Raw genomic sequence first — 27,327 nt, 5'->3', positions numbered from 1 at the left:
CATGGGACAACAACTTATATCGCTATACTGATTACCGGGCTCCATTCTCCTGCTACCCAGCGAGGGAGCGGACATCGTTGTAAAGTACATCGCATTCGGGTGGGAGGTTTGGAGTCCGCAGGGCAACGGGAAGCTGGATATGTCACAGTGTAATCACTGCTCTTGCAAAGTACAATACGGTGCCGATTACCTGTTCCACAACTTGGTGTACACTGTTTAAAAAAAAAAGAAAAAGAAAAAGACACACTAATATTTTGAAATATGATACACATTTCACCATGATTTATTTTTTGGTATAAGCTGGATACTACCATCAAGAGAAAAAAAAGCCCTGAAATTTCTCTGCAGGGCTTTTGGGACAGAACTTCTATTCACTTCAGAGATGCTTCTCTGACCCTATCCCAAGTTCCAGGAAAGTGGAATTCACATATTGAGGGCAGAGACCTGCGTCAGGTATAGAACAATTGGGGCACTTGCTTCAGGGAAGGAAAGGATTTGGCGGCGGAGTCTGGCTCTTGCATTAAGTGGATTGCCACTATACTTGCAAGGTGAAGAAGAAATTCATAATTAGTGCTACATTCTCCGGAGCTTGCTTTCCCAAAAGCAATTAACCACTCTGATCAATTGCTGTCAACAAAATGGCTATTTAAAGTTTAATGTAGGGGATGCACTACAGGGCAGAGTTCTTGGAGGGTTGTAGGGCTGAAAGAGGGTACAGAGATAGGGAGGGGTACGGCCATGGAGTGATTTGATCATAAGGATGACAATTTTAAAATCAAGGCGTTGGTGGACCGGGAGCGAATATAGGTCAGCGGGCACAGGGGTGATAAGCGAGTGGGGTTTGGTGCGGGTTACGATGCGAGCAGCAGAGTTTTGGATGAGCTGAAGCTTATGGATGGAGGAAGATGGGAGGCTGGCCAGGAGAGCGTTGGAATAGTCGAGTCTGGAGGGAACAAGGGCATGGAGGAGGTTTGCAGCAGATGGGAAAAGATCAAAAAATTGTGGTCGGAGCCTCTGATATTTCCAGGGGCCACAGACTCAAGATAAGGGGTCGGCCATTCAGGACTGAGATGAGAAGAAATTTCTTCACACAGAGGGTGGTGAATCTTTGGAATTCTCTACCCCAGAGGGCTGTGGAGGCTCAGTCATTGGGTATATTCAAAACAGAAGTCGAAAGATTTCCGACTTGGGAGGAAGGAGAGCCGGGCATGGTGCCAGAGGCCAGACCGTGAGTGGGAGAAGCAGGCCACCACATCGTGGAGCTGGCAACAGTGAGGAGGAGGCCACGGTGACGGAGCGGCAGAGGGACATCGTGTTCCCACTGCCATTGGATGCCATTGAATTGACTTTTCTGAACATGGCACTGGAGAATAGCGACGCATCTCTGTGAGCTCCCACAGCTTATTGTGGGAGTGATCGGGGAGTAAGCATTCCATTGTACTAGTTACATATGGCAAATAAAATTGAAATTGAAATTGAAGATTTCCGACTAGTAAGGGCATCAAGGGATATGGCGATAGGGCCAGTGAATGGAGTTGAGACAGAAGATCAGCCATGATCTCATTGAATGGCGGAGCAGGCTCGAAGGGCTGAATGGCCTACTCCTGCTCCTATTTCTTATGTTCTTATGTCCTCCTCTCTGATTTTCTTCAACAGCCTCGAGCACGTCAACGGGGTCTGGAAATTTATCCACCTTGAGGTCTGTTCATTTTTTCAGAATACAGCGACCGCTAACAACTGTTCTGCCTTCTCCTCTAGTACACCTATATTCTCAGTTCTACCATTATTTAATATATATTTCTGTCATACCTTCATCCTCAAAAATGTGATTTCCCACTTCAGTGGTCCTGCACTCTCTTCAGCCATTCTTTTATTTTTATAGGCTTGTAAAAGATCATACTATATATCATTTATATATCTGCTAGCACTTTTTCATATTCATCCCTTCTTATTCTTGATGTGCCCCCATATTCCTCTCCCCACTGCGAATATGCGCAAAAGATGCAAGGTGCAGCTGGAGTGTGCGCTACCTGGAAGCACCTAAACCCGCCCGTTTTTCCAGCTCAGGTGTATTGCATAATCGGGTCATGTGCCAGGCACCTGGAGTGCTGGAGAATGGATGCATTCCCATTTGATGGGAGAAACTGCAGCTTGTTCACTTGGCTTTCTCTGCTTTACAGGCTGAACCCACCCTGCTATCATATTGTTGCTGTCTGAACCTGGCCTGCTGGTACAGTGTTGCTAGCTGAATTTCTGGGTCTGCCTGGAAGCTGGCAGTGTTATTTCAGGCAACAGGATGGTAGGCAGCACTGCAAGTGGAGCACAGGAGGGAAGTTCTCTTCAATATTACTGAAGTTCATTTTTTGCCACTTTTTAGCCCCATATTGGAACGACTACTGTATATAATTTACATACATGATTGGATTCAGAAACTCAAAGCAAAGTGGTCAAATTTACAGATGATACCAAACTAGGAGTCTGATGAGGTACAGAGAAGCTATGAATTGAATGGTGGAGCAGGCTCGAGGGACTGAATGGCCTATGCCTGTTCCTAGTTGGGGCAATGGAACTGGAGGAGGCAGCTCCGAAATTGCAAAATGAGCCAGATAATATAACTACATAAGTAGTCAGAAAAATGGTAGATGAACTCCATGAACAGTGTTGAATTAGCCAAGGATGAAGGGGTAAGAGGCCTAGGAGTCTTAGTGGACTCAGTGCTTAACATGTCCAACCGATGAAAAGCAGCAAACAAAGCCAGTGAAATGTTAAACTCCATAACCAAAGCATATGGGGATAGGCCGGGTAAGTGGAGTTGAGGTAGAAGATCAGCCATAATCCATACAGGCTCGAGGGGCCGTATGGTCTACTCCTGTTGCTATTTCTTATGTTCTTAATCGAATACAAGTCAGCGGAAGCAGTGACCAAATTGTGCAGTACTTTAGTCAAATTGCACCTTGATACTGTGTGCAGTTCTGGTCACCGAGACACAAGGGAGACATTCAAGCACTGGAGGCAGTGCAGAGAAGAGCCAGGGAGGGCGCGTTTGTCTGTATTGTGCAACAGAGGTACCTACCCTGCTGAAAAGATTGAATTTGGAATGGCATTCTGCCAGTCTGAGAGGGGCGCTCCAAGACTGGGAATAGGCTGAATACAAATGGCTGCAAAATGTTTCTAGCTCTCCTGACACCTTTGCTACAGTGATGAAGCCTTTTTAAGGCCAAAAGTGAGACCCACACCTGATCCCAGCAGGTGCAGCTCCCACAGGGTCTATTAGAGGCCAGCTAAGTGGAATTCCCAAGGTAGCCTGGGAATGTCTCCAAAGTGATTCCTCAACATAATGGGGGTAGACATAAGAAGTACCTGCCCTCCTGTGCAATTTATGGGGCAAGGAATGAAGGGGCAGAACATGGTGGATCTGGGATCCATCTCAATTTGTAGAGATTACATCGCAGTTCCACTCCTTCTGCTGACCAGAATTTCTACCCTAAAAGGAATAACTTGTTTTGACTTACAATTAAATACCACTGAGTTGCATCCTAGTATTTCCTAAGCTTTGTCGATAAACACCTTCCTATTGATTGGACACTTTAAAATCCTATAGGAAGAATAAAGTATGCATTACCTCAGACCAGTCAAGGGGAACCCATTCAGGTGGACAGGTGTGGTTATTGCAACTTTCCTTTATTATTGGGCGTTCTTTTGTACAGTAACTATCATCTAGCACTTTTTCTTCAGAAGCAGTGACTTTTTGGATACACATTACATCCCGAGTGCGAAGTCCACCATTGCAGGTCCGACTACATTCGGACCAGTCACCTACAATCCAGCTGGAAAAGTGTAAAATATAAATGACTTTTTGTTTATGTACAGATCCATAAATACACAAATACTTCAAATATCTGACACCAACATTGTGTGGCTCAGATGATTGGCTGGTTTCCACAGGTAAAAGCTTGGTTCTTGCCGAGGCACAGCATTCAGTCTAGTGGCCCAACTTGAATCCATCACTTACACACTTTGTGAGTTTGCCTGTGGGACTCACATCCACTGTACAGCCAGACACATCTGAAGAGTGTTAACGACTGCTGAAAATTTAAGCCTCGATTTTAACCGGGAGTGGGAATTGGGCGGGCGGGTGGCAAAGCCAACGCCAAACCCCCTGACCTCGACAGTGTGAGACCCAAGCAATTTTAACTACCAGGCCTCATCTGCATGCCGCCGGTCAGCTGCCTAACTGAAACAGGTGAGAAGCAGCAGCTGGCCAACGTTCGGGAGTGGAATTTTGGGTGGCAGGAGGCCACCGGCTGGCACCACAGATAACAGGACAAGTCACGGGGATGAGGCTTTGGGAGGCTCTCGCTGTCCTTTGGAGCCGCACTCCAGCTACTCTTGGCCACACAAATAAAAAAAAAGTTTAAAATGAAAGTACCTTCTGGCCCCAGATGTTCTCCCTGCTGTCTTCACCTGGCGGAAAAGCCAGAACGGCTTCCCCACTCAGGCCGCCGGTTAAACTGCAGTCATTGGAGCCCCCTCTGCATATTTAAAGAAGGATCGCTCTGGCTTTAGACGTGTGTCCTTGCCAGAAGAGCAAGTTAATGTAGAAAACTGTGGGATTGATGTGGGATGCCGGCGGGCAAGTCACCTCGCTTTTAACTGCTCGCTTGCCTGATTTCTGCCGAGCGGGTATGGTTAATTACACCCATTTAGTTCAACGTATTTGACTTTAATTCAATTTAGCTCCAAAAGTCACCTGCAAAGCTTGAAAGCATCTTCTGGATTAAGAATATCCTACCTCCAATGATTTGGTGTATGAGAATCATAGAATGATATGGTACTGAAGGAGGACATCTGGCCCATCGTGCCTGTGCCAGCTCTTTCAAAGAGCTATTCAATTAGTCCCACTCCCCCTGCTCTTTCCCCATAGCCCTGCAAATCTTTTCCCTACGAGTATTTAGCCAATTCCCTTTGAAAGTTAATGGGGTGGAAACTCCGCACCTACCCGATTGCTCTGGACTCTTGCGCTCCTGAGCCTGCAGGTGTACGCCTGCGTAAAGGCCCACGTATCCCAGGGGTGCTTGCAGTTCGCAAGAGTCCCTGGGATCACGTGGGCCGGTCCAACCAATGACAAAGGGGGATTCCCATTATGCTTATGGGAATTCCATTTACGTACGGAATCCCCATGAGCATAACAGGAATCCCAGCACTGAAATAAAAATAAATCGTCACAGGTTCAAAATGAATTAAAATACCATTTAATTCAACATTTAAAATAAAAATGAAATTTTTTGAAAAATACATTTAAACAGTTTTAAATGGGACAAACATAATCTAAACTAATTTTAAATGTAAGGGAATGTTTAAATAATTAAAAAAAATTCTTATAACATTTATTTAAACCCTTACGCTTGATGGATGCTAATGTGGAATGTCGAGGTAACAGTCTTTTGTGGGTTTGGCCGAAGTTGTCACCTCAACACCCATCAAGCAAACCAAGCTTTGAATGTCTCCTTTTGCGGCGCAGAGATAAACCATGCCAAAAAACCCTCCTATTTAGGAGTCACGCTTGATCGCACCCTGTCCTATAGACAACATCTCCAGAACCTTGGGAAGAAACTAAAGAGTAGGGTGAACTTGATCCAGAAACTTGCCGGATCCACATGGGGAGCAGACGCTCAAACCCTCCGTATGGCAGCACTCGCCCTGGTGTACTCTACTGGAGTACTGCTCTCCGGCATGGCTATCGAGTCCGCATGTCAAATCTGTTGATGTCCAGCTGAATTCTACAATGAGAATTATCACCGGGACACTTTTATCGACATTAACACCTTGGCTGCCCGTGCTTGCACACCTACGCCGCGAATATGCAGTCTCCAGAGAATACAACCGCTACACCAGCGAAGACATGCCGATCCAGGCCGACTTGAACAACCTACCACCAACCCATCTCAAATCTAGAAGGCTATTTTGGACCGTCGCTGAAGCCCTTCAGCGATCTCCCCTCAACCATGATGACCAATGGCAAAATGCTTGGAAGATCTATGACATATGAAATGGATTCCTTATAGAGGACCCCACAGTACAACCTGAAGGATCAAACCTTCCTCGCAAACAGTGGACAACCATCAGCCGCCTCAGAACTGGTCATGGTAGATGTTGCCATCTTCTCCATAGATGGAAGATTAAAGCATCCCCATCATGTGACTGTGGTGCTCCTAATCAGACCCTGGAGCACATCATTGAGCACTGCCCTGAGGAAATTCACAGGCAGCCTACAAGATAGAAACATAGAAGATAGGAGCAGGAGTAGGCCATTCGGCCCTTCGAGCCTGCTCCGCCATTCAATGAGATCATGGCTGATCATTCAAATTCAGTACCCTGTCCCTGCCTTCTCCCCATATCCCTTGATCCCTTTAGCCTTAAGAAATATATCCAACTCTTTCTTGAATATATTTAATGAACTGGCCTCCACCGCCCTCTGTGGCAGAGAATTCCACAGGTTCACCACTCTTTGGGTGAAGAAATTCCTCCTCATTTCAGTCCTAAATGTCCTACCCCTTATCCTTAGACTATGACCCCTGGTTCTGGACTCTCCGACCATCGGGAACATCCTTCCAGCATCTAGTCTGTCCAGGCCTGACAGAATTTTATAGGTTTCGATGAGATCCCCTCTCAATCTTCTAAACTCCAGTGAGTATAAGCCCAATCGACGCAATCTCTCCTCATACGTCATTCCTGCCATCCCAGGTATCAGCCTGGTGAATCTTCGCTGCACTCCTTCCATGGCAAGAACGTCCTTCCTCAGATAAGGCGACCAAAACTGCACACAATACTCAAGGTGCGGTCTCACCAAGGCCCTGTACAACTGTAGCAAGACATCCTTATTCCTGTACTCGAACCCTCTTGCTACGAAGGCCAACATACCATTTGCCTTCTTAACCGCCTGCTGCACCTGCATGCTTACCTTCAGCGACTGGTGCACCAGAACACCCAGGTCTCTTTGCACTTCCCCTTCACCCAATCTATTGCCATTCAAATAATAATCTGCCTTCCTGTTTTTGCCTCCAAAGTGGATAACCTCACATTTATCCACATTATAGTGCATTTGCCATGTTTCTGCCCAATCACCTAACCTGTCCAAATCGTACTGGAGTTTCATGACATCCTCCTCACAGCATACCCTCCCACCCAGCCTTGTGTCATCTGCAACTTTGGAGATATTACATCCAATTCCCTCATCCAGATCATTAATATATATTGTGAACAGCTGGGGTCCTAGGACCGATCCTTGCGGTACCCCACTAGTCACTGCCTGCCACTCGGAAAACGACCCGTTTATTCCAACTCTTTGCTTTCTGTCCGCCAACCAGTTCTCTATCCAAGTCAATGCCTTGCCCCCAATCCCATGTGCCTTAATTTTGCACGCTAACCTCTTATGCGGGACCTTATCGAAAGCCTTCTGAAAGTCCAAATATGCCACATCCACTGGTTCTCCCTTATCTATTTTACCAGTTACATCCTCAAAAAATCCCAGTAGATTAGTCAAGCATGATTTACCTTTTGTAAATCCATGTTGACTTTGTCCGATCCTGTCACTGCTTTCCAAGTGCTCTGCTATTACATCTTTTATAATGGACTCTAGCATTTTCCCCACTACCGATGTCAGGCTTACCGGTCTATAATTCCCCGCTTTTTCTCTGCCACCTTTTTTGAATAGTGGGGTAACATTAGCTACCCTCCAATCCATGGGTACTGTTCCAGAGTCTATTGAGTTCTGGAAGATGACCAGCAATGTATCTACTATTTCTAGGGCCACTTCCTTAAGTACCCTAGGATGTAGATTATCAGGCCCTGGGGATTTATCGGCCTTCAGTCCCATCAATTTTCCTAACAGCATTTCCCTACAAATACTGATTTCTTTCAGTTCCACCCTTTCATCAGACCCTATGTTCCCCGGCATCTCTGGGAGGTTATTTGTGTCCTCCTTTGTGAAGACAGAACCAAAGTATGAATTTAGTTGGTCTGCCATTTCTTTGTTTCCCATTATAAATTCCCCTGATTCTGACTGCAAGGGACCTACGCTTGACTTCACCAATCTTTTTCTCTTCACATATCTATAAAAGCTTTTACAGTCAGTTTTTATGTTCCCTGCAAGCTTAACTCTCATATTCTATTTTCCCTTTCTTAATTAATCCCTTTGTCCTCCTTTGTTGAATCCTGAACTGCTCCCAATCCTCAGGATTATTGCTTTTTCTGGCCAATTTGTATGTCCTCTCCTTGGATCTTATGCTATCCCTAATTTCCCTTGTTAGCCACGGTTGAGTCACCTTTTTTGTTTTATTTTTATGCCAAACTGGGATGAACAACTTCTGTAGTTCATCCATTCGGTCTTTGAATGTTTGCCATTGCCTATCCACTGTCAACCCTTTGAGTGCCATTCCCCAATCAATCCACAGATATCCACGCTGTTATACCGGAAGCTTGAGCCTGGATATCCAACTTAGATATTGACATTTGATTTGGTTTGCAACCACCATACCAAAGAAGAAGACCTTTAAATAACAACAGAAAATGCTGGAAAAACTCAGCAGGTCAGGCAACATCCGTGGAGAGAAATTTGAGTTGATGTTTCGGGTCGAAACCCTTTTTCAAAAGACCTTTATGCTGGTAAAAGAAGACCTTACGCCTGCTTTTACCAGGCATAAAGGTTTGGTAGGTATTCGCTGGGCAGTAGTTGGGCAAATAGCCAAACTGCGCCAGCGAATGTTAATTTCCAGCGGATGCATATGATCACAAGTTCGGGGTTTTCGTGCATGCGCATCGCAAGCGGAAACCCGGAACTTGTGGGACACTTACAGCGTACACCTTCATAGGCCCCGTAAAATCCAGGCCATTATTGAATCTGCTTCCACCACCCTTTCAGGCAATGTAGTCCAGATCATAACAATTCGCTGCGTAATCACCTCTGAATCAATTTGCTGACAGCAAATTCAGCTTTGAAAAAAAAAAATACATTCAAGCTTTGTCGGGGCAATCAGAGTATCAACCAGCGAGAACAGTGGTTGGACACAAAGTAAAGCGGGAGTGGATTTTATGAACCAAGATCATTTCCTTGTTGACACTTTTTTCGGTCCTGGAAGAACCCCCATTCGTGTTATTGAATGAGCTCAAGCATTGATCAGATGATATTTTGCCAGTTCCATTGAGTTTGTGATAGTGTGGTATAGTCACATAGCAGTAACGTTTTGCTGTAAGCGTTGACCCACTTCTTATAGTCCCCGTGTTACTTACACTGATGTACATGGCTCAGTGTTGCAAGCACGTTGTTTTTCTGGAAGCTTGTTTTCACTGTTACAGTAATGGGTAGAAACAACAGAATTATCATCCAATTTCTTGCACACAACAGCCTGTGCCTGTATACCTATACAGAAATGATAAAATTTGGTAATCAGTAAACTTGAACAATACTCTATCAGGACTGGAGATCACCTTTTTAAAACCATAGAGTTCCAGGTCATTAGTTCTTGTGATTTCTATGCAATCTTATTAATGTGGCCCTGACGTTAATTTGAAGAATAAAGAATTAATGGAAGCATGCAAAGCTCAATTATTTGGATTGTGTGCTTTCTTTTATGTTATTTCAGTTGTTGCATTGCTTACTTTTACATATTAAACTCAAATTCATAGCAGCAGGTAAAAAATAAATGGGGATTTTTACAATCTGATGGCCTGGTCGTGTGGGGGAGGGGTTGGGGGAAGAGAAGGGGGAAAGTGGTGTTGCAAACTCCTGGGAGTAAGCCTGCACAGGATTCACACAGTCCAGGGATCATTGGAAGCTGCCACTCATGACATGAGGATCCCATTAAGGCTTCAGAATGTAGATAAATTCAGTGGGCCTGCAATTTTCCCCCAAGGGTTGCCCAGACATGGTCAGGCAAAGAAATAGATTCACCACACTGAATTTTCTCTTTCTTTCTTAAGGCTCTAACATTGAGACCCTGGCACATCATTAAACAAAAAATGCCTGGAGTGCCAGAAAATGAGTATCCGGTGAAGTCAGCTCATTTTAACTGGCATGCACCTGTGCACACTGCTGCTGTGTGTGGGATGCATTATCAGCCCCTATATGTTACTTAAAATAAAAGCACATCTTCTGACTTACCAAGAGTAATGTCAAGGGAGATCTGCCAGTTAATAATATATAAATTATTACAATCAGTATGTCTAAAACAACTGCTATGAGCTTCTCTCCGTTAATTGAGCCCACACCTATCTGTTATATTTGTAATTGCCTGTGATGCCTGTAGGTGGGGCTGCAATAAGGTTTTTGCCAATTTAGTGCATAATCTTATGTTTTCACCCTCTGTGATGGGGTACATCACCCTGTGATTGCACAATCTGGCCACCGGCAGATTTTTCCAACAAATCACTCAAAATGCTTTTTGAAAATTTTCCATCTGAAAATCTTTTGATTTGACATTTTTTCCCTCAGTAGTTGAAACTTCTGGTGTCCAAAGTAAAGGTTTAAACAAAATTTAAAAAACATTTCGCAACATGATTAAAATTATTAATTGAATTGTCATTTGTGTCTTTTAATGCCTCATAAAATCATAGAAATTTACAGCACAGGAGGCCGTCATTCGGCCCATCGTGTCTGTGTCGGCCGAAAAAGAGCTATCTAGCCTAATCCCACTTTCCAGCTCTTGGTCCGTAGCCTTGGAGGTTACGACACTTCAAGTGCATATCCATGTACTTTTTAAATGTGATGAGGGTTTCTGCCTCTACCACCCTTTCAGGCAGTGCGTTCCAGACCCCCACCACCCTCTGGGTGAAACAAGTTCTCAAATCCCCTCTAATCCTTCTACCAATTACTTTAAATCTATGCCCCCTGGTTATTGGTATCTCTGCTAAGGGAAATAGGTCCTTCCTTTCCACTCTATCTAGGCCCCTCATAATTTTATACACCTCAATTAAGTCTCCCCTCAGCCTCCTCTGTTCCAAAGAAAACAACCCCAGCCTATCCAATCCTTCCTCATGGCTAAAATTCTCCAGTCCTGGCAACATCTTCATAAATCTCCTCTGTACCCTTTCACATCCTTTCTGTAATGTAGTGACCAGAACTGCACGCAGTATTCTAGCTGTGGCCTAATTGAAGTTTTACTCGAAGGGATTAACCTTTCCCAGATTGAATTTAATATTTTTCCCAGATGCTATGATCTGAATTTGGATTGTGCAGTTTACCCAATTTCCAATGATGCGCCAATACTGTTCAGTCAGCTCTGCTGATGGAACATTTCTCCTCAACTTCTAGCAGTTTTTGCTCAGTTGTTTCCCAAAATTATTTGAAGAGAAACTAGAAGACAAATTTCAAGCTTACTGAGTCAAGAGAGCATATGGCCCAGAATATTCTCTGAGCAGCTCCAAGGAAATTTCTTCAAACTATTAGTTCTATTTTCAAAAAAACACCAGTTGAATTATAGTGCCAAATATTTATCTCACATATGATTTGTTGCTAGTCAGAAATACTACTTGTTAATTGCTTACACTCTATGAAGCAGAGATTCTAATTGCTAACACCTATTTATTGTCACAAAAATTGATAACATATTTATTGACAAGAGTGGACTCATTGCCTGAGCGAACTAGGAGTGAAAGCTCCACCAAAATTAGGGGCGTTCATCCCATAATAGCTATTCATGGTCATAAGCAAAATATATCCATCATAATCATGATCAGTGTTCATATTTTGCTATTTCCTACCTCCTGCGCAGATTGCAGTACACTTGGACCACGGAAAATAATGCCATCCATAGCTTGTTAGTGTGTCACCAATGCCTGTGCGTGTGATGGGTGCATTAAACTTGTAATGAATACCCTGATTTTCCTCTTGTACCAGCACCTGCATGAAAATTGAATAATAATTAAGACAAATTCCGATTGTTTGGCTACTCATTAAAATCAGAACAATACTTAACTTTTCAGGATTTTATTTATTGTAACATTCAGACACCGAACTTGCAAGATATATCTTCGCTGCATAAAACAGCTGACCACATCACTTTCCCCATGGACAACAGGAGCAGCAGTGTGTGGAACTGAAGTCACATGCAGGGGTGGCAGGTTCTGTTCTCTGAAGGACATTATTGAACCATTTGGGTTTTTGCGAGTTTCTGCTGCTTGTACTGGTTAGGGAAGGCTCGTCAAATTGCACTCATTTGCTTTGGCATACAGGCACCAGTAGGCACGTTTTAAAAGTTTTTACATATCAAAACATATTTAATTTACTAAGAAACTGACCAGTGTACACCAATGAAACTAGTAAATGTTTCAGGATAGTTATTTTAAGCCAATTTCAGTAATGTTAAATCAGGTTACACACACTCTAATTAAAAATGCTTATTGTTTGTTATAAATCCATTTTCAGCTATATTAATAAAACTGCACCAGGTTACCACTCTTAAATAGATCAGTGAATATATTTTTCCAACAGAAAGAATTTTTTAAAATTACGTTCAAATATGCTGCACGATAGCATTGGTTCAAGGCAGCGTTTACAGTTGTGATTATGCAAATACATTTTAGTGGAAACTGGAACTGTAACCTAACCAGTGCAATTTCGGGTGCATTTTGGCCGCAATTTCCTGATTAACCCAGTATAGGGAATTCCCCAAATTGCTAAACACAACAATTTCTTGTATACTACTACAAGACCTGCATCAATAGGTATGATAACTGAAATTTGCTCCTAAATAAGATACATGTGGAAGGTTTAATGAAACAAATAGGAATTTCTTGTACTTCTAATCTTTCTCATTTCCATTTTTACCAAGGTGACGAACAACCTGCTGTGATTAAGAACAGCTTTAACTAAATTTTTCATGTATCAAAAGTATAACAACCTTTAAAATTCACTGTTAGTTTGACTTAAAACATTAATATTCAAACTACAATAGAAAGAAATGATTACCATAAGAAAAAGACTTGTATTGGTAGGTCCCAATGCTTCCAGGCACTCTGGCTCATCATCGGGCCTCTTATAGTGGAAAGCAGTCCCAGCAATATCGAACCGCTGTGGTGTATCTATGGACCAGCCACCATTAATAAAGTATTCTTCACCATCAGACTTCAGTGCTTAAAATGAAGTTTAGTAATAATTAAAATTGGTCTGACTTATTGACGCGCTATCAATTACTCATAAAAGACTGAGAGTTAGAAGAGTAACTAAAGGCTTTTATTAACAACAGAATGGAGGTCTGCCTCGAGTGGTCGACCGGTCCAGGATACCAAGGGCTGGGGAGCAGTCACCTTTATACTAGGACCTGTGGGAGGAGTCAGCCGAGGCATGTCCAGGCATGTACACAGTGGAATACAAACAGGACAAACAGGAATACAAACAGTGGTTTACCACACTTATATTATTTATATGCATTCTGTTAGTTGGTTCAAAGCCACCGTCTTACGCTTCCAAGATACAATAGTGACTGAATGTACTCTATCGTCTTCTACCCTGCCACTCTCTCTAATTGTCTGCTCCTATCTCCTGAATAGGATATAGTACCACAAATTCCCTCTGCTACACCTGTCCTTTTCTTCATGTGTGAACCCAGACAATGAATGTATGCAATAGCAAAATACTGCGGATGCTGGAAATCTGAAATAACAACAGAAAACGCTGGACACACTCAGCAGGCCAGGCAGCATGCGTGGAGAGAGAAACAGAGTTAACGTTTCAGGTTATTTGACCATGGGAAGGCATCACAACTGAGCCTGATTCTGTCTTCATTCCACATGCACACAGCACTTTCCAGTGGGGGGGACCACATTTTAAATAATATAAATGTTAACACAGCTCCACAGAGAATTAATTCAACAACTTGTGCTCAATAAGAGGTATTTTAAGGCTTATAATATGAGTAATAGTCTTTCAGAAAGGGGAAAGTATAAAAAACAATTAGCACGAACAAGAGGATGTATTAGGTAAACTAAAATGCATTTGAAAAGGAAGATATTGGAAAATAGCCAAAATAACTGGAAAGCATTTAGGGCTTATGTTAGGAGTCAGAGGTCAAATAGGACTGTTGTTGGGTGACTCAGGCAGAATTTAAAACTTCTACAGGATCATGGCACAAGAGTTGAACAGATACTGTAGCTGTGAGAAGGTTGGATCTGCCCCTTGCATAGCAGATAAAATTGAAACTCAACTGGATTGCTAACACATCGCAAGGGAAACAGTGTAAGCTAAATTAAAATAGCTCAAGGTGGAAAAAGCACCAAGGACAGCTTGAATTTATTCTAGTGTACTGAAGGAAATGGCAAAGGGTATGAATAACGCCCTAGTCAATACCTTCAATAATTCATTCAGAACAAGAAATTTGTAAGATGAAGCTGGGAAATATAGACCTATGCGGTTAACCTCTGTGGTGGGGAATTTAATGGAAGCATCAATAATTAATGATGCTTCCATTAACTCTTCTCTTCTGTTAATGATCATCTTGAACATTTGGGCTTGATGGGGGATACCCTACACAGCTCACGAAAACAGAGGTCACGTTTGACAAACCTGATCCACCGCTAACCACGGTGGCATAGTGGTTAGCACTGTTGCCTCACAGTGCCAGGGACCCGGGTTCGAATCCGGCATCGGGTGACTGTCTGTGTGGAGTTTGCACATCCTCCCCGTGTTTGCGTGGGTTTCCTCCGGGTGCTCCGGTTTCCTCCCACAGTCCAAAGATGTGCGGGTTAGGTTGATTGGCTATGATAAATTGACCCTTAGTGTTAGGGGGATTAAATATGTGGGGTTACGGGGATAGGGTGGGATATGTGTCGGTGCAGGGGTTACGGGGATCGGGTGGGATATGTGTCGGTGCAGGCTCGATGGGCCGAAATGGCCTCTATCTGCACTGTGGGGTTTCTGTGATTCTGTGAAGTCACTGGAATGGTGAATCAGGAGATCCAGTAGATACCATCTCCTTGGATTTCCAATACATGAGGGACTGTGCACTAAATTTAAGTTCCAATGGTGTGCAAAGTGATATGGTGAGCTGCATTGCAAACTGGCTGAAGGATTGTAAGCAAAGAGTGATATTAAATGGAGTAGTTTCTTAATGAGGTCTTGTACTAGTGGTGTGCTCCAAGGTTCAGTGCCTGTTCCATTTCTGTTTATTAACAATAGGCAAGAGTTATTAAACTCGCGAATGTTATCAGAATGATACCCAGAATAGCAAAATTGGTTTTATCATGATACCAAAAGCGATTCATATTTGAAGAAAAATATATCTCCATTCACCTACTTAACTGCAACAGTTTTCTCCTTTCCCAGAATGCAGTTCAAGAATAAAAGCAAAACTAATTTAAATTTGGCCAAAGACATTTGGGTGATGAAATTATTCCATGCATGTTAACACACATGCTAAGTGACATGAATCAACTGAGCGGCCTGCGGGTGGCGCTGTCCAGGGAGACTATAAATACTCGGGCACGGGCCCAGCTTGCGCAGGACATTCTTAACAGGAACTAGTGAAGGACACAACTAGACCTCCATGTTGTAAAACAGTTGATTAAAGCTTTGTTTAACGCTTAGATCAAGTGCCTAGTAGTTTTCTTATGTCACTATGTGTGTATTAATGTGCAGTAATTCAAGCCTAGACATTACTATTAGCAAAAAAAAGGTTAATTTGTCACTGCTTGTACCTGTGAAGTTGCACCTACTCCCCATTTAACTTATGACTTCCAGCTTGATCTTTTCTGTCACTTGTCACAAATGTTTCAGCAGCTAAAGGCTGCAATAATGCTCCATAGCTATCTGTTAACAGCAAAAACCAGGCACTTTCCTGGTACTTAAGGGCTGAAAATACATGACCACAGCGGAGGAGTTAGCAGTGGCGGCTGTCATTTTCTGATGAAGCTTTCCAGGCACTCGCAACCTCAGTAGATCTGACATTTTTGGGGTGGCTGTCCAGATGACAACACTGCAGCACAGACAACAAGCATGAGAGGCTGTCGCCGAGAGTGTGAATGTTAAGCCCAGGATCCAGGCGTACTTGGACTTAAGTGTGAAAAAATCCTTGCCTTAAAAAAATGCACTAAAAGTAAATACTTACCTTTTGATATAAAGGAGCACGGTCATCTATGGACTGAGCTTAAAAGATACAGAAAGCATGTAGCACAGGAAACTGTTAAAAAAAAACCTCAGCTACAACCACAACTGCCCAGCTGCAAGTTCTTAGGTGAATTAAAGCAGTACTGCTTCATATGTAGCATGTGCAAATTACATGGTCTTTGCAAGGATGCCAAGTGGGGTAGGAATCAGTTTTAAATGCAGAGGAATGACTTAGTGATGCATACCAGACAGGATCCAGGTGCAAACAAACATGGTAAAAGGTAAGAATTGCACAGGACAGCCACCGTGGCTGTGAAATGTTGCATACATAATAAATGCTAGTTGTTTCTCCCTGCAGGGGAAGCTTGCCTTCAACAGGATCCCAAAGCTATTTGCAATCTGACTCTACACTTACCCCGCTCATTAGCGGTGCACGTAAAAGTGGTTCATGGCATAAAACACAACAGGCCATTGCATCACAGAAGGTAATGGCACAGTTGTACATCACATTACACATAGATGGACAGTCACTGTTTCCACAGTAGCTATCATTTCACTGAATCCTTCCAGTATCCATTTTATTTACTGCTTTTTGCTGTACAGTGTCAGCTTTTGTACTCAATGTCCAGGCAGCAACGACAAGATTGTTGCAGAACCTAGGTCATACTAAAGGTGAAAAAGTTATTAGTGATTGCCTGACGCATCAGTGTCCTCTGGGGCAGTGACTGTTTTAGTCACACCCTCCTGCACACCATCTTCCTGTTGCTCCTCATCAACTTCCAGGGAAATTCTTCAATCGAGAGCCATTTTGTGAATCATACCACAGACAACAATTACCATGTCAGTTCTCGCTGGGGCTCCCGAGCATTCCAAGTATCAAATATTTTCTTTTGCCACGTCAAAAGGTCTTCCTGATGATTCTTCTTGACTTCATATGGGCTTTGTTGTAGCTGGTCATAGCTGCGTTCTAGGAATTGTTTAAATATGTGAGAGTCCTTTGTTGAGAAGTTGCTCCGTGCAGATTGGGAAGAGGTTTCAGCAAGGAAGATGCTGGGGGATGTGGATATGACACTTCTGTTCAATAAGGGATAGAATGGTAAACCAGGAAGGTAGGAGAGAAATAACAGAGGTTCACTATAATTTTCAAAAAATTCTGTGAGAAAAAAAATTGGAGGGTAGCAATCTTCAAAACAGGAGACGAGATAAGCCAAAAAATATAGGCTTTGGTGTTTGTAAACTATTAGGAGTATATAATACCTGCAGTTTATCCAACTGTTCAGACCTTGTACAGCAGGATTTTCCTGGTTTATCCTTCTTTCCCTTCCTGAACAGAGATGTTATATTGGCTAAACTCTAGTCCCCATAACTGCGCTATTTTTCCAGAATCAATTCTTTTCCTACAGTTATCTCTAACAATTGTTCCATATCGACCTACATTCTCACATCCATCATTATTTGTAAAAAGTGAATTTTTAATATCTCTGCCACAGCTTCATCATCCACACTCTGAGAAGTCCTACTCTCAAATTAGTTATTCTTTTATTTTTAATATATGCATCTAAATGACCTTGCTATTTCTTTTTTATATTATTGCTAGTCTTTCTTATATTCCCCATTAGCCCATCTAATCTCCCCTTCCACCTCCCCAATACACTTTCTACAATTCGCATGATTTTCTTGAGTATTGTTAGTTCTTTGCAATCAACTTTCTGCCTTCTGTGAATATATCTAGCCATCTCATCGTTGAAGATTTTCCATAGCTGACCTCTTTGCTAACTTTTCGGCCTAATTAATTTGGGCAGATTCCTCCCTAGCTCACCAAATTTTCCCTTTTTCTAGTCCAGTACACTTACCTTTGACCCTTCATTATCCCTTTATATTTTCGCATTAAGTTGTAGTTAAAGTTGCAGTTCATGTTGTACTTAATATTTCCCCAATTGTTCTACTTTCACATCAGTTATTTTTTCAAGTAATGCTTCTTTCCTTGTCGGACTAGAAACATACTGCTCTAGGGAGCAGTCTGAAAAGCATTCTCTATACTGACCAAATGCAGGAGCACCAAGTCTTGTTTTCCAGTTTTGTTTCTTATACTCTGTGCAATGATGTACAGTGAAATCTGTAAATTAGGGACATCTAATGGACTTGCATCAGCTGTCCTTTTTATCGCAGGGGTCCTTATTTTCAAAATGGTCATTGTATGTACAGTGTTGTAAAAATTGTCTTAACAATCCTGAAGAACCAGCTGAAATTATAATCAGAACCTAATCAGCTGCAACAATGATAAGGATTTAAGTTTGGAAGCAGATATAATAACAAGACTGATGTGTCAAGTACAGTACCTGTACAGTGGAATCTGTTCCTAACGATAAGGGATTACCGTACCGCATGGGGTCAAGGTGCATGTGCATCTTCTCGGTCTGCGAGGGGTCGGGTGTGTGAGCATCTTCTGGCACCGCGAGGGGTCGGATGTGTGAGCATCTTCTGGGTCCGCGTGGGGTCGGGTGTGTGAGCATCTTCTGGGTCTGTGTGGGGTCGGGTGTGTGAGCATCTTCTGGGTCTGCGAGGGGTCGAGTGTGTGAGCATCTTCTGGGTCAGCGAGGGTTCGGGTGTGTGAGCATCTTCTGGCACCGTGAGGGGTCGGATGTGTGAGCATCTTCTGGGTCTGTGTGGGGTCGGGTGTGTGAGCATCTTCTGGGTCCGCATGGGGTCGGGTGTGTGAGCATCTTCTGGCACCGCGAGGGGTCGGATGTGTGAGCATCTTCTGGGTCCGTGTGGGGTCGGGTGTGTGAGCATCTTCTGGGTCTGTGTGGGGTCGGGTGTGTGAGCATCTTCTGGGTCTGCGAGGGGTCGAGTGTGTGAGCATCTTCTGGGTCAGCGAGGGTTCGGGTATGTGAGCATCTTCTGGCACCGCGAGGGGTCGGATGTGTGAGCATCTTCTGGGTCTGTGTGGGGTCGGGTGTGTGAGCATCTTCTGGGTCCGCATGGGGTCGGGTGTGTGAGCATCTTCTGGGTCCACGTGGGGTCGGGTGTCTGAGCATCTTCTGGGTCCGCATGGGGTCGGGTGTGTGAGCATCTTCTGGGTCCGCATGGGGTCGGGTGTGTGAGCATCTTCTGGGTCCACGTGGGGTCGGGTGTGTGAGCATCTTCTGGGTCCACGTGGGGTCGGGTGTCTGAGCATCTTCTGGGTCCGCATGGGGTCGGGTGTGTGAGCATCTTCTGGGTCCGCATGGGGTCGGGTGTGTGAGCATCTTCTGGGTCCACGTGGGGTCGGGTGTCTGAGCATCTTCTGGGTCCGCATGGGGTCGGGTGTGTGAGCATCTTCTGGGTCCGCGTGGGGTCGGGTGTGTGAGCATCTTCTGGGTCCACGTGGGGTCGGGTGTGTGAGCATCTTCTGGGTCCACGTGGGGTCGGGTGTCTGAGCATCTTCTGGGTCCGCATGGGGTCGGGTGTGTGAGCATCTTCTGGGTCCACATGGGGTCGGGTGTGTGAGCATCTTCTGGGTCCACGTGGGGTCGGGTGTGTGAGCATCTTCTGGGTCCACGTGGGGTCGGGTGTCTGAGCATCTTCTGGGTCCACATGGGGTCGGGTGTGTGAGCATCTTCTGGGTCCACATGGGGTCGGGTGTGTGAGCATCTTCTGGGTCCACGTGGGGTCGGGTGTGTGAGCATCTTCTGGGTCCACATGGGGTCGGGTGTGTGAGCATCTTCTGGGTCCACATGGGGTCGGGTGTGTGAGCATCTTCTGGGTCCACGTGGGGTCGGGTGTCTGAGCATCTTCTGGGTCCACATGGGGTCGGGTGTGTGAGCATCTTCTGGGTCCACATGGGGTCGGGTGTGTGAGCATCTTCTGGGTCCACGTGGGGTCGGGTGTGTGAGCATCTTCTGGGTCCACGCGGGGTCGGGTGTGTGAGCATCTTCTGGGTCCACGCGGGGTCGGGTGTGTGAGCATCTTCTGGGTCCGCATGGGGTCGGGTGTGTGAGCATCTTCTGGCGTGCATTATCAACAAGGTTGCTTTTGGAGGCAGGGACAACGGTTACAGTGGATGATTCAAATCCCGGTATCGGCATGGACAATAAGAATCCAGTAACAATCTATCGGTCATCACGATCTTCAGACTCAGATAATTTACTTACTTTGAACATTTTAAAGTGTGGCGTCAGGCTGTGTCCAGTGTTTTAAGTTGTAAAAGGGCTTGGTGCATAGAAGGCTGTCTGTAGTTCGTAATTTGCGAGTGTCCATGGTTTGGAGTGCTGCTTGTATATTTTACAAAGTAAGTTATTTGGGTCTCTCGGTAAGTGTCCATTTTTGCAGGTGTCTGTTTTTTGGCAGTGTCCGTTTATACAGGTTTCACTCATGTACACTTTGTTTTGGATTTGTTTGGCTTGGCAATCTTTCCTTTTCCTGCCATCCCACTTCCTGATATTTTTCTTTTTTACTACCTTGTCCTGTTAAACGTGCAGCCCAATGATATCTTCATGGAGGGCACAGAGTTGATCCCAGTAACAATTGATGAAAGCGTTGGGAGCTTGTGGAAGTGAGTGAAAATGAAGCAAGTGAAATGTTTGCGCATCATCATAGTGGTTATGTTACTGGACTAGTAACCCAGAGGCCTGGTCTAATAATTCGGAGAACACGAGTTCAAATCCCACCATGGCAGTATGAGAATTTGAATTCAGTTTTTAAAAAAAATATGGAAATAGAAAGCTGGTATCAGCAACAGTGGCCATGAAGCTGTTGGATTGTCATAAATTATAGGCATGGTTTGATCATGCTTTCCGAAGTGGCCCAGTAAGAAACACAGTTATATCAAACCACTACAAAGAAGGCAGCCTACCAACATCTTTCCAGGGCAACTAAGGACTGGCAGTAAAAGCTGGCTTTGCCAGCGATACCCCAAGAATGAAAAACCCAACAGCAGCAACAATACTTCCAGCTTGTGTAGCAAGTCAGTCTGACGGATGAGGTGTAGCAAGTCATGACTCACGGTACCTTGTTCTTTGGGTTCAAAGGAGAGAATATCTTGAAGAGTAGATACTGTTAAGGAGGAAGAATAGACAGGGGGAGAAACCCTGTTTCAGGCAGGGACATCTCTGGCTTTTCTAGAAATGGGATGAATTATGCTGTCAGAGATTAGCTGGTCCATATTTATACATCTTCCTGCTCACTAGCATAATAAAAGATTGATAGATACTGAAAGGATCTGCACTGGCTCAAAGTTTTTTGTGCCCATCTGTCTGCAAGGTGAATTATGGGCTGTTTGATTTTTTCCCCCACTGATTTTAGTTCTGAGCTGTCAATTCTCTTCTTTCTGATTAATTCAATGTTTCTACTGGTTCTGATGGGTAACAAACCACCTTTCTGATTGCAATCATATTTCACAAAAAATATCAATCAGGGTATTAGGAAAAAAATGTCATCCCTCTTTCAGCGATCATGGTACACGTAGTTCCTTTTCCTAACCTTAGCCACAGCCTCACCATGTTACTGCAGTCTTGCTGGCCTGCTCCTTACTTTAGTACCTCCTTCTCTTATGGGAAATCAACCTCTCACTTTCTCAGGGCCTCAGCCTTGCCTACCTCTTATTCCCCAGACCATGCCCTTCCCTTAAGCCTCCATTATTTAATGGACTTTGGCCCTTGCTTGCCACTTGCCCTGCCTCAGCCCCAAACTCTGCATCCAACAAAAGATATGTAGCTATTTCTGCTTAGCCTCAACCTTGGCCAGTGAGCAATGCGTATATTCTAAATAGAGTATATGTATCTACTAAACAAATCCCTGAAATATATAAAACATATAAAGGATGTAAAGTGATTCCATTTTCATTCCATAGGTGGACTGATCAAGTGGAATGGCATGTTTTAAAAGGTAGCATTCAATTTTTAGTTAGATATATTTAAATAAATCCCAATTATTATCACTTGTCATTACTGTTTTCCATCTGGGGTGAAAAAGAAACAAAATGGAAAAGTGCCAAATAATGAGAGGGGTTGTAATTATAGCATGACAGATTTACAAGGGCAGTTTCCATTACAAATGTGCAGATAGAAATTTATAATGGAAAAAGGTGACAGGGAGTGTGTACAGATGCAAGATTTTTAATATACAGTATTATGTAAATACACACTTATAGAAGAAAGAAAACTCTCAGAAAAATGGAGTTGATTTTCTTGACATCTGCCTTTGAGTAATGCCTATTACTCAGGTGCAAGGGTCAGGCAAAATGAGATGGTAACCCATTATGCCAGGACAGGGCGGTAATGATGGAGCTGTACAAAACGCTGGTGAGGCCACAGCTGGAGTACTGTGTGCAGTTCTGGTCGCCTCACTATAGGAAGGATGTGATTGCTTTGGAGAGGGTGCAGAGAAGATTCACCAGGATGTTACCTGGGATGGAGCGCCTCAGCTATGAAGAAAGACTAAACAGGCTGGGGTTGTTTTCCTTGGAGCAAAGAAGGCTGAGGGGGGACCTGATTGAGGTGTACAAAATGATGAGGGGCATAGATAGGGTAGATAAAGAGGAACTTTTCCCCTTAGTAGGGGGGTCAATAACAAGGGGGCATAGATTCAGGGTAAGGGGCAGGAGATTTAGAGGGGATTTGAGGAGGAATTTTTTCACCCAGAGGGTGGTTGGAATCTGGAACTCACTGCCTGAAAGGGTGGTAGAGGCAGGAACCCTCACAACATTCAAGAAGCATTTGGATGAGCACTTGAAATGCCATTGCATACAAGGCTATGGACCAAATGCTGGAAAATGGGATTAGACTGGACAGGGATGGATGGGCGGCGCAGACATGATGGGCCGAAGGGCCTCTTTCTGTGCTGTAAAACTCTATGACTCTATGACATTTCTCGCCCTTTCACCTCAATTTCCTGTTCTTGTAGGCCAGGGATGGCCAGACACAGGATTCCCAAGAAGTTGGTGATGGGCCATGTGTCTGGACTCCTCTGGTGAAGGGGCTGAAGGAACTGGGCAGCAAGGCAAAGAAGACCGGAAGATAGGTGCTCAATTAATTTTTCAGCAGCACCATGTCGATTTTAGGAGCCAGCAGCCTAATGATTGCTGTTTTCCAACAGCAGCCAGAAGGCTTTGAAGCTGGCAGTCAGGCCACAATTGCTCTCCTGTTTCTGGCCTGTTTCCTGCAAATAGGGACACACTTGCACTGGGGGTGTGACTGAGATATCTTAATGTCCCAGCCCACCAAATTCAGGTGAGATCCACCTAACAGGCATAGCATGCTGCACCTGTCCAGTGTCTGGGTAGCTGATGTGGGCAGGGGTGGGGGTGGGGGGGGGGGCAGTAGAATTGGCCCCAACTCCACACTTTGGTTAAAAGTGCAATTACACAATATTCTCAACACCACTTCACCACATATTCTGTAATTTGCATAACTTGACATTTAACTAATTAAAAAAAACATGTTGCATAAACAGTTTAAATCATCAGAGAGCAGTTCAATACAAAAAATTGGTTACAACTCATTTAGGTCTTCTTTACTCATGAAATAACTTCTTTATTTTACCATTCATTGGCTCCCTAAAAAACATTGTCTTGGTTGTGCTTATGGGCCTGAGTTTTCTGCTTTTGTGCTCACCAGCCCCTAATTTTCCACCTGTTAAAGTGAACGGGCAGAAATTTATGGGCTGTTGGCTGCAGACACAGAAAACCCTGGCCATGATCTTTTACAATGACCATAACTTACCAAGGTAATTCTGGGATACATTTAGTTCTTTAATTTCAATGTGTACTGACCCTCTAGGAATATGGATAACTTCTACATAACCTGAAAGAAACATATTAACTTGATTACAACAATGATTTTGGACCGTATTTAACAACTACATAAATTATTCAAACAGCTGCCTTGTGTCATTTTGTTTGGAGAACATGTTATATTAGCTTCATCTATTTGAATTCAGATGTAGCTGTTCTATTTGTGACAACACAAGCGTACATCTGATAATAATGCTATTTTTACTTTGCGTTCATTCTCATTAGTTTACTCTACAATAGTTTTGCTTCACATCAATAGTGCCATTGTAATGTAAATGCAGTCTAATGCTCCATCAAGTTTCAGCTAAGCTGAGAAATAATGAATGCCACCTCAGGTACAGGTGTACACCCACACACAGAAGACTTAGGCCTAGAAATTCATTAAGGCGCTGCCAGCTTTGCGCCCAGTTAACGCCTAAAGAGTGATTTTGCGCCAGAAATGAGTTTGCGCAGATATTCAGCGCAGCGGTATTGGCGGCGGTAGCCGTTAGCGCTGCGCCGGCACCGATGACGTCATCGGTGTGCGCAGTGCCCCGGTTCTGCCCCGAAACCGGCCCGATCCCCATATTTAGTTGCGGCCGCCTCCTCCGAAGCGGCCGCATACAGCGACTAGAAAACGGGGCTGTCCTGCTGCCTTAGTGGGGCGCTTTAAAGCGGAAGGTGCGGCCGGCCGCTTTTTCGGCGGCCGCCTGCCCGCACCTCCTTCCCCGGCCTCCTCCACCCCCCCCCCCCCCCCCCCGCGGCATTGCCGGCTGCTTTCCGCGAGCCCGGCACTTCTCCGTGGTGCCGGGCTCATTTGCCGGCACTATCCAGCGGCGATCTCCCCATTGCAGGCAGCTCCCCCTTAAGAGAAGGAGGAGGCCTGCAGTACCGCAGCCTGCCGCTCCGCAGCGGCTGGCGCAGCGGCGCCAAGAGCGCTGATATTCAGTGTCAGCGCCCCAAGCGGAGGCGGGCACACCCTGGTATAGTGCCCAGTTCCGAATTGGGGCGCTAACAATGAATATCTGACGATCGCTATAGGCTTCCCGCCCAGCGCTAACTTTTGGGCGCTAGCCAGCTGGTGGGGCCATAGTGAATTTCTAGGCCTTCATCTAAAATGATACACAGTAAATTTTACAGAAAAGAAGAATATGGAGACAGATTTAAAAGGAAACACTTGCGTTATTTGAAAGTGAACACATCTTATAAGATTATAGAAGTTATAGCACAGAAATAAGTCATTGAACTAGCTTTTGAACTGAAGCTATTGGTCCCAAATGTTCTTATATTGTCACGACCATCTCAACGAAGCAGTAGTTTCAATTTAAGTGTCAGTCAAAAGCAAAGGCTTCCTTTCACTCACATGCTTTGTACATGTTCTTTCACACATTCCCTTTGACTCCTCAAACTACGTGTATGCTCTCCGCTTCTCCTTGCATACCAGGTGGAATACAGATATTAAGCATCGGGCATAGAGCTGCAACTTGTATTACATTCTGTGCTGAAAGCATTTGTTTCCTGTTTTTGTCGGCGAAGGCTGCCCACAACCTTCGTGAGAGAACTCGCACTGGTGGCGGACCACCTAACCTATGTTTCCTGAAATGACGTGAGAAACACGCTCTCCAAGTCATGGGGAGAGGAACACAGGAAGTCATTGAGGGAGCTTCGTGGCTTCATGCTCGCTCAACAAAGTGACGGTTTGCTTCAACATTGTCTTCTTACTAGTCCTTCATACCCAATCAAGGACTAACAAGTAGCCACATCTGCCCCCCTACTGCAATGCACCATAATGGCCTTGCCACTGCACACACAGACATTGGCTGCATTCCCTGTGCTAATGCATGTTCCTTTTCTCTTTATGCATGGGTCTTCCAAGATAAGGATGCTATCACCAGAGAGGAGCAGGAAGCAGTCCCATCACATAACCGACTGGCAAATACTTCATACCCTGCAAGCATCAGCACAAAACCATCTACTTAGGGAGAATCAGGTAGGAGGAATTAGGTGCGCACAACTGGTGAAGCACTAAACACCAGTGAGAAAGATCAAGTGAAGAAGGCAATAGACGAGCAGGAACAAGACGAAGGGAGGGTTGGGGTAGATGGGTAGCTGCTGTAGGACCCATGGATTCATACCTTACCAGGGCTGCATTAATTAATCATCAGAAGGTCTTTATACAGTCCTTTAAGAATCTTCAGACCTTCCTGCGTGAATGGTGGAGAACATGCAGTAGTGCTGCTCCGATATCTGTGTAGGCACGTTACAGCATTTCAAAAACCCACAGAGCATCATGGCAACTCAAAAGGTGACTGATCACCTCCCCACCACTACCCATAGTTTTGCTTGCCAGCACTCAGTCTGCTGCTATTGAGACTTTGGACTCGAATTTACAGGAGCCTGTTACTTCTGATCTACAGATTGGCTTAAGAGGACCTTGATGGCACGCTTCATACTCTTTAATGGTGGCCGAGAGTCTGGCCCCCAAAAGATCCTGGGTCATTTGCAAACGTACCCAAATGCTGAGGCATGGCAGGAGGGGAGACGGATAAAAACTTCACCTTTCAGCGTGATGGCCCATTTGCTCCTGACAGCTGACTCCCTCAGAGGACTGCAGAAGAGGCAAGTAGGGAACAGAAGCAGCTATGAAATGTAGACATCAAGGTGCTGCCAGGTGGAGCAGGACTATCATGACCCAGGAAAAACAGGGAATTTGCCACAGGAAAGTCACAAAGTCTCCATTGAGGGGCAGCAGCATGACTCCACATTTGCTCCTCCCGATGAGACGGCACACAGAAGGAACATAAAATTAATTAGTAGTTGGCACACAGGCTACACGATTACCAAGAATAAGGACTAAGGGAGAAAATATTGTTGCAGTGACACACATGTGGAGTAGGGAAATAAACTGGTTTTATCTTTTTTGGAATGTTTCATAAATCTGTTGGTACCATTGGATCATATGAATGTTGCTACTGGGTGCAAACATGTAGAGATGCTAGTGAAGGCAGGAGGGATTTAGCCCAGCAGTTTGGTATGGGGTAACTGTATTAGAGAGAATTATGAGCTGTTCATGTTGGAGCTCAAATGCTACTTTTAACAAAGTCCTGTCAATCAATCCTTGATGCCTCAGTCTGCCTAGATGTGCATCAGCCTTGCTCAGTTCTTTCTCCTCTTTTAGCTCTTTTTCCTGGGTTCCCTTCTTTAAATGGCAAAATTATGCAGCACATATAGCAAACACAGATGACCTTTGACACTTTCTTGGGACTGTACAGCAGGATTCACCTTATCTGTGCAGACAGTGGAAGTACTGCTTCAACATGGCATTCATACATTCCATCAGAATTCAGGTAGGGTATGGGCTTCCTTGAACTTTTGCTCCATTTTGTTGTGGGGGTTCTTGACTGGGGTTAATAGCCAATGTGTAGCCCTCGTCTGCCAACAGCTAGTCATCAAGTTTGCCTGCTCCTTCAAATGGTGGTGG

The 27,327-nt window shown here is 44.4% G+C and overlaps 1 protein-coding gene across 1 annotated transcript in view; it reads right to left on the bottom strand.

Moving 5' to 3' along the window:
- Window positions 1-27,327, bottom strand: part of adamts10 (ADAM metallopeptidase with thrombospondin type 1 motif, 10) — a 233,009-nt gene that overhangs the window by 15,048 nt on the left and 190,634 nt on the right. Inside the window, exons 18-23 of the mRNA XM_086004738.1 lie at window positions 23,797-23,877; window positions 12,965-13,128; window positions 11,758-11,896; window positions 9,289-9,418; window positions 3,623-3,827; window positions 36-212 (exon numbers count right to left, since the gene is read on the bottom strand). Of these exons, the coding sequence (XP_085860864.1) occupies window positions 36-212; window positions 3,623-3,827; window positions 9,289-9,418; window positions 11,758-11,896; window positions 12,965-13,128; window positions 23,797-23,877 (896 nt within the window). The remainder of the gene's footprint in view (window positions 1-35; window positions 213-3,622; window positions 3,828-9,288; window positions 9,419-11,757; window positions 11,897-12,964; window positions 13,129-23,796; window positions 23,878-27,327) is intronic.

The sequence above is a fragment of the Somniosus microcephalus genome, chromosome 13 (assembly GCF_052327205.1).
Source record: "Somniosus microcephalus isolate GS21.2 chromosome 13, FLI_Smic_1.0, whole genome shotgun sequence".
NCBI classification, from domain to species: Eukaryota; Metazoa; Chordata; class Chondrichthyes; order Squaliformes; family Somniosidae; genus Somniosus; species Somniosus microcephalus.
This window is presented reverse-complemented; position numbering and strand designations above follow the sequence as displayed.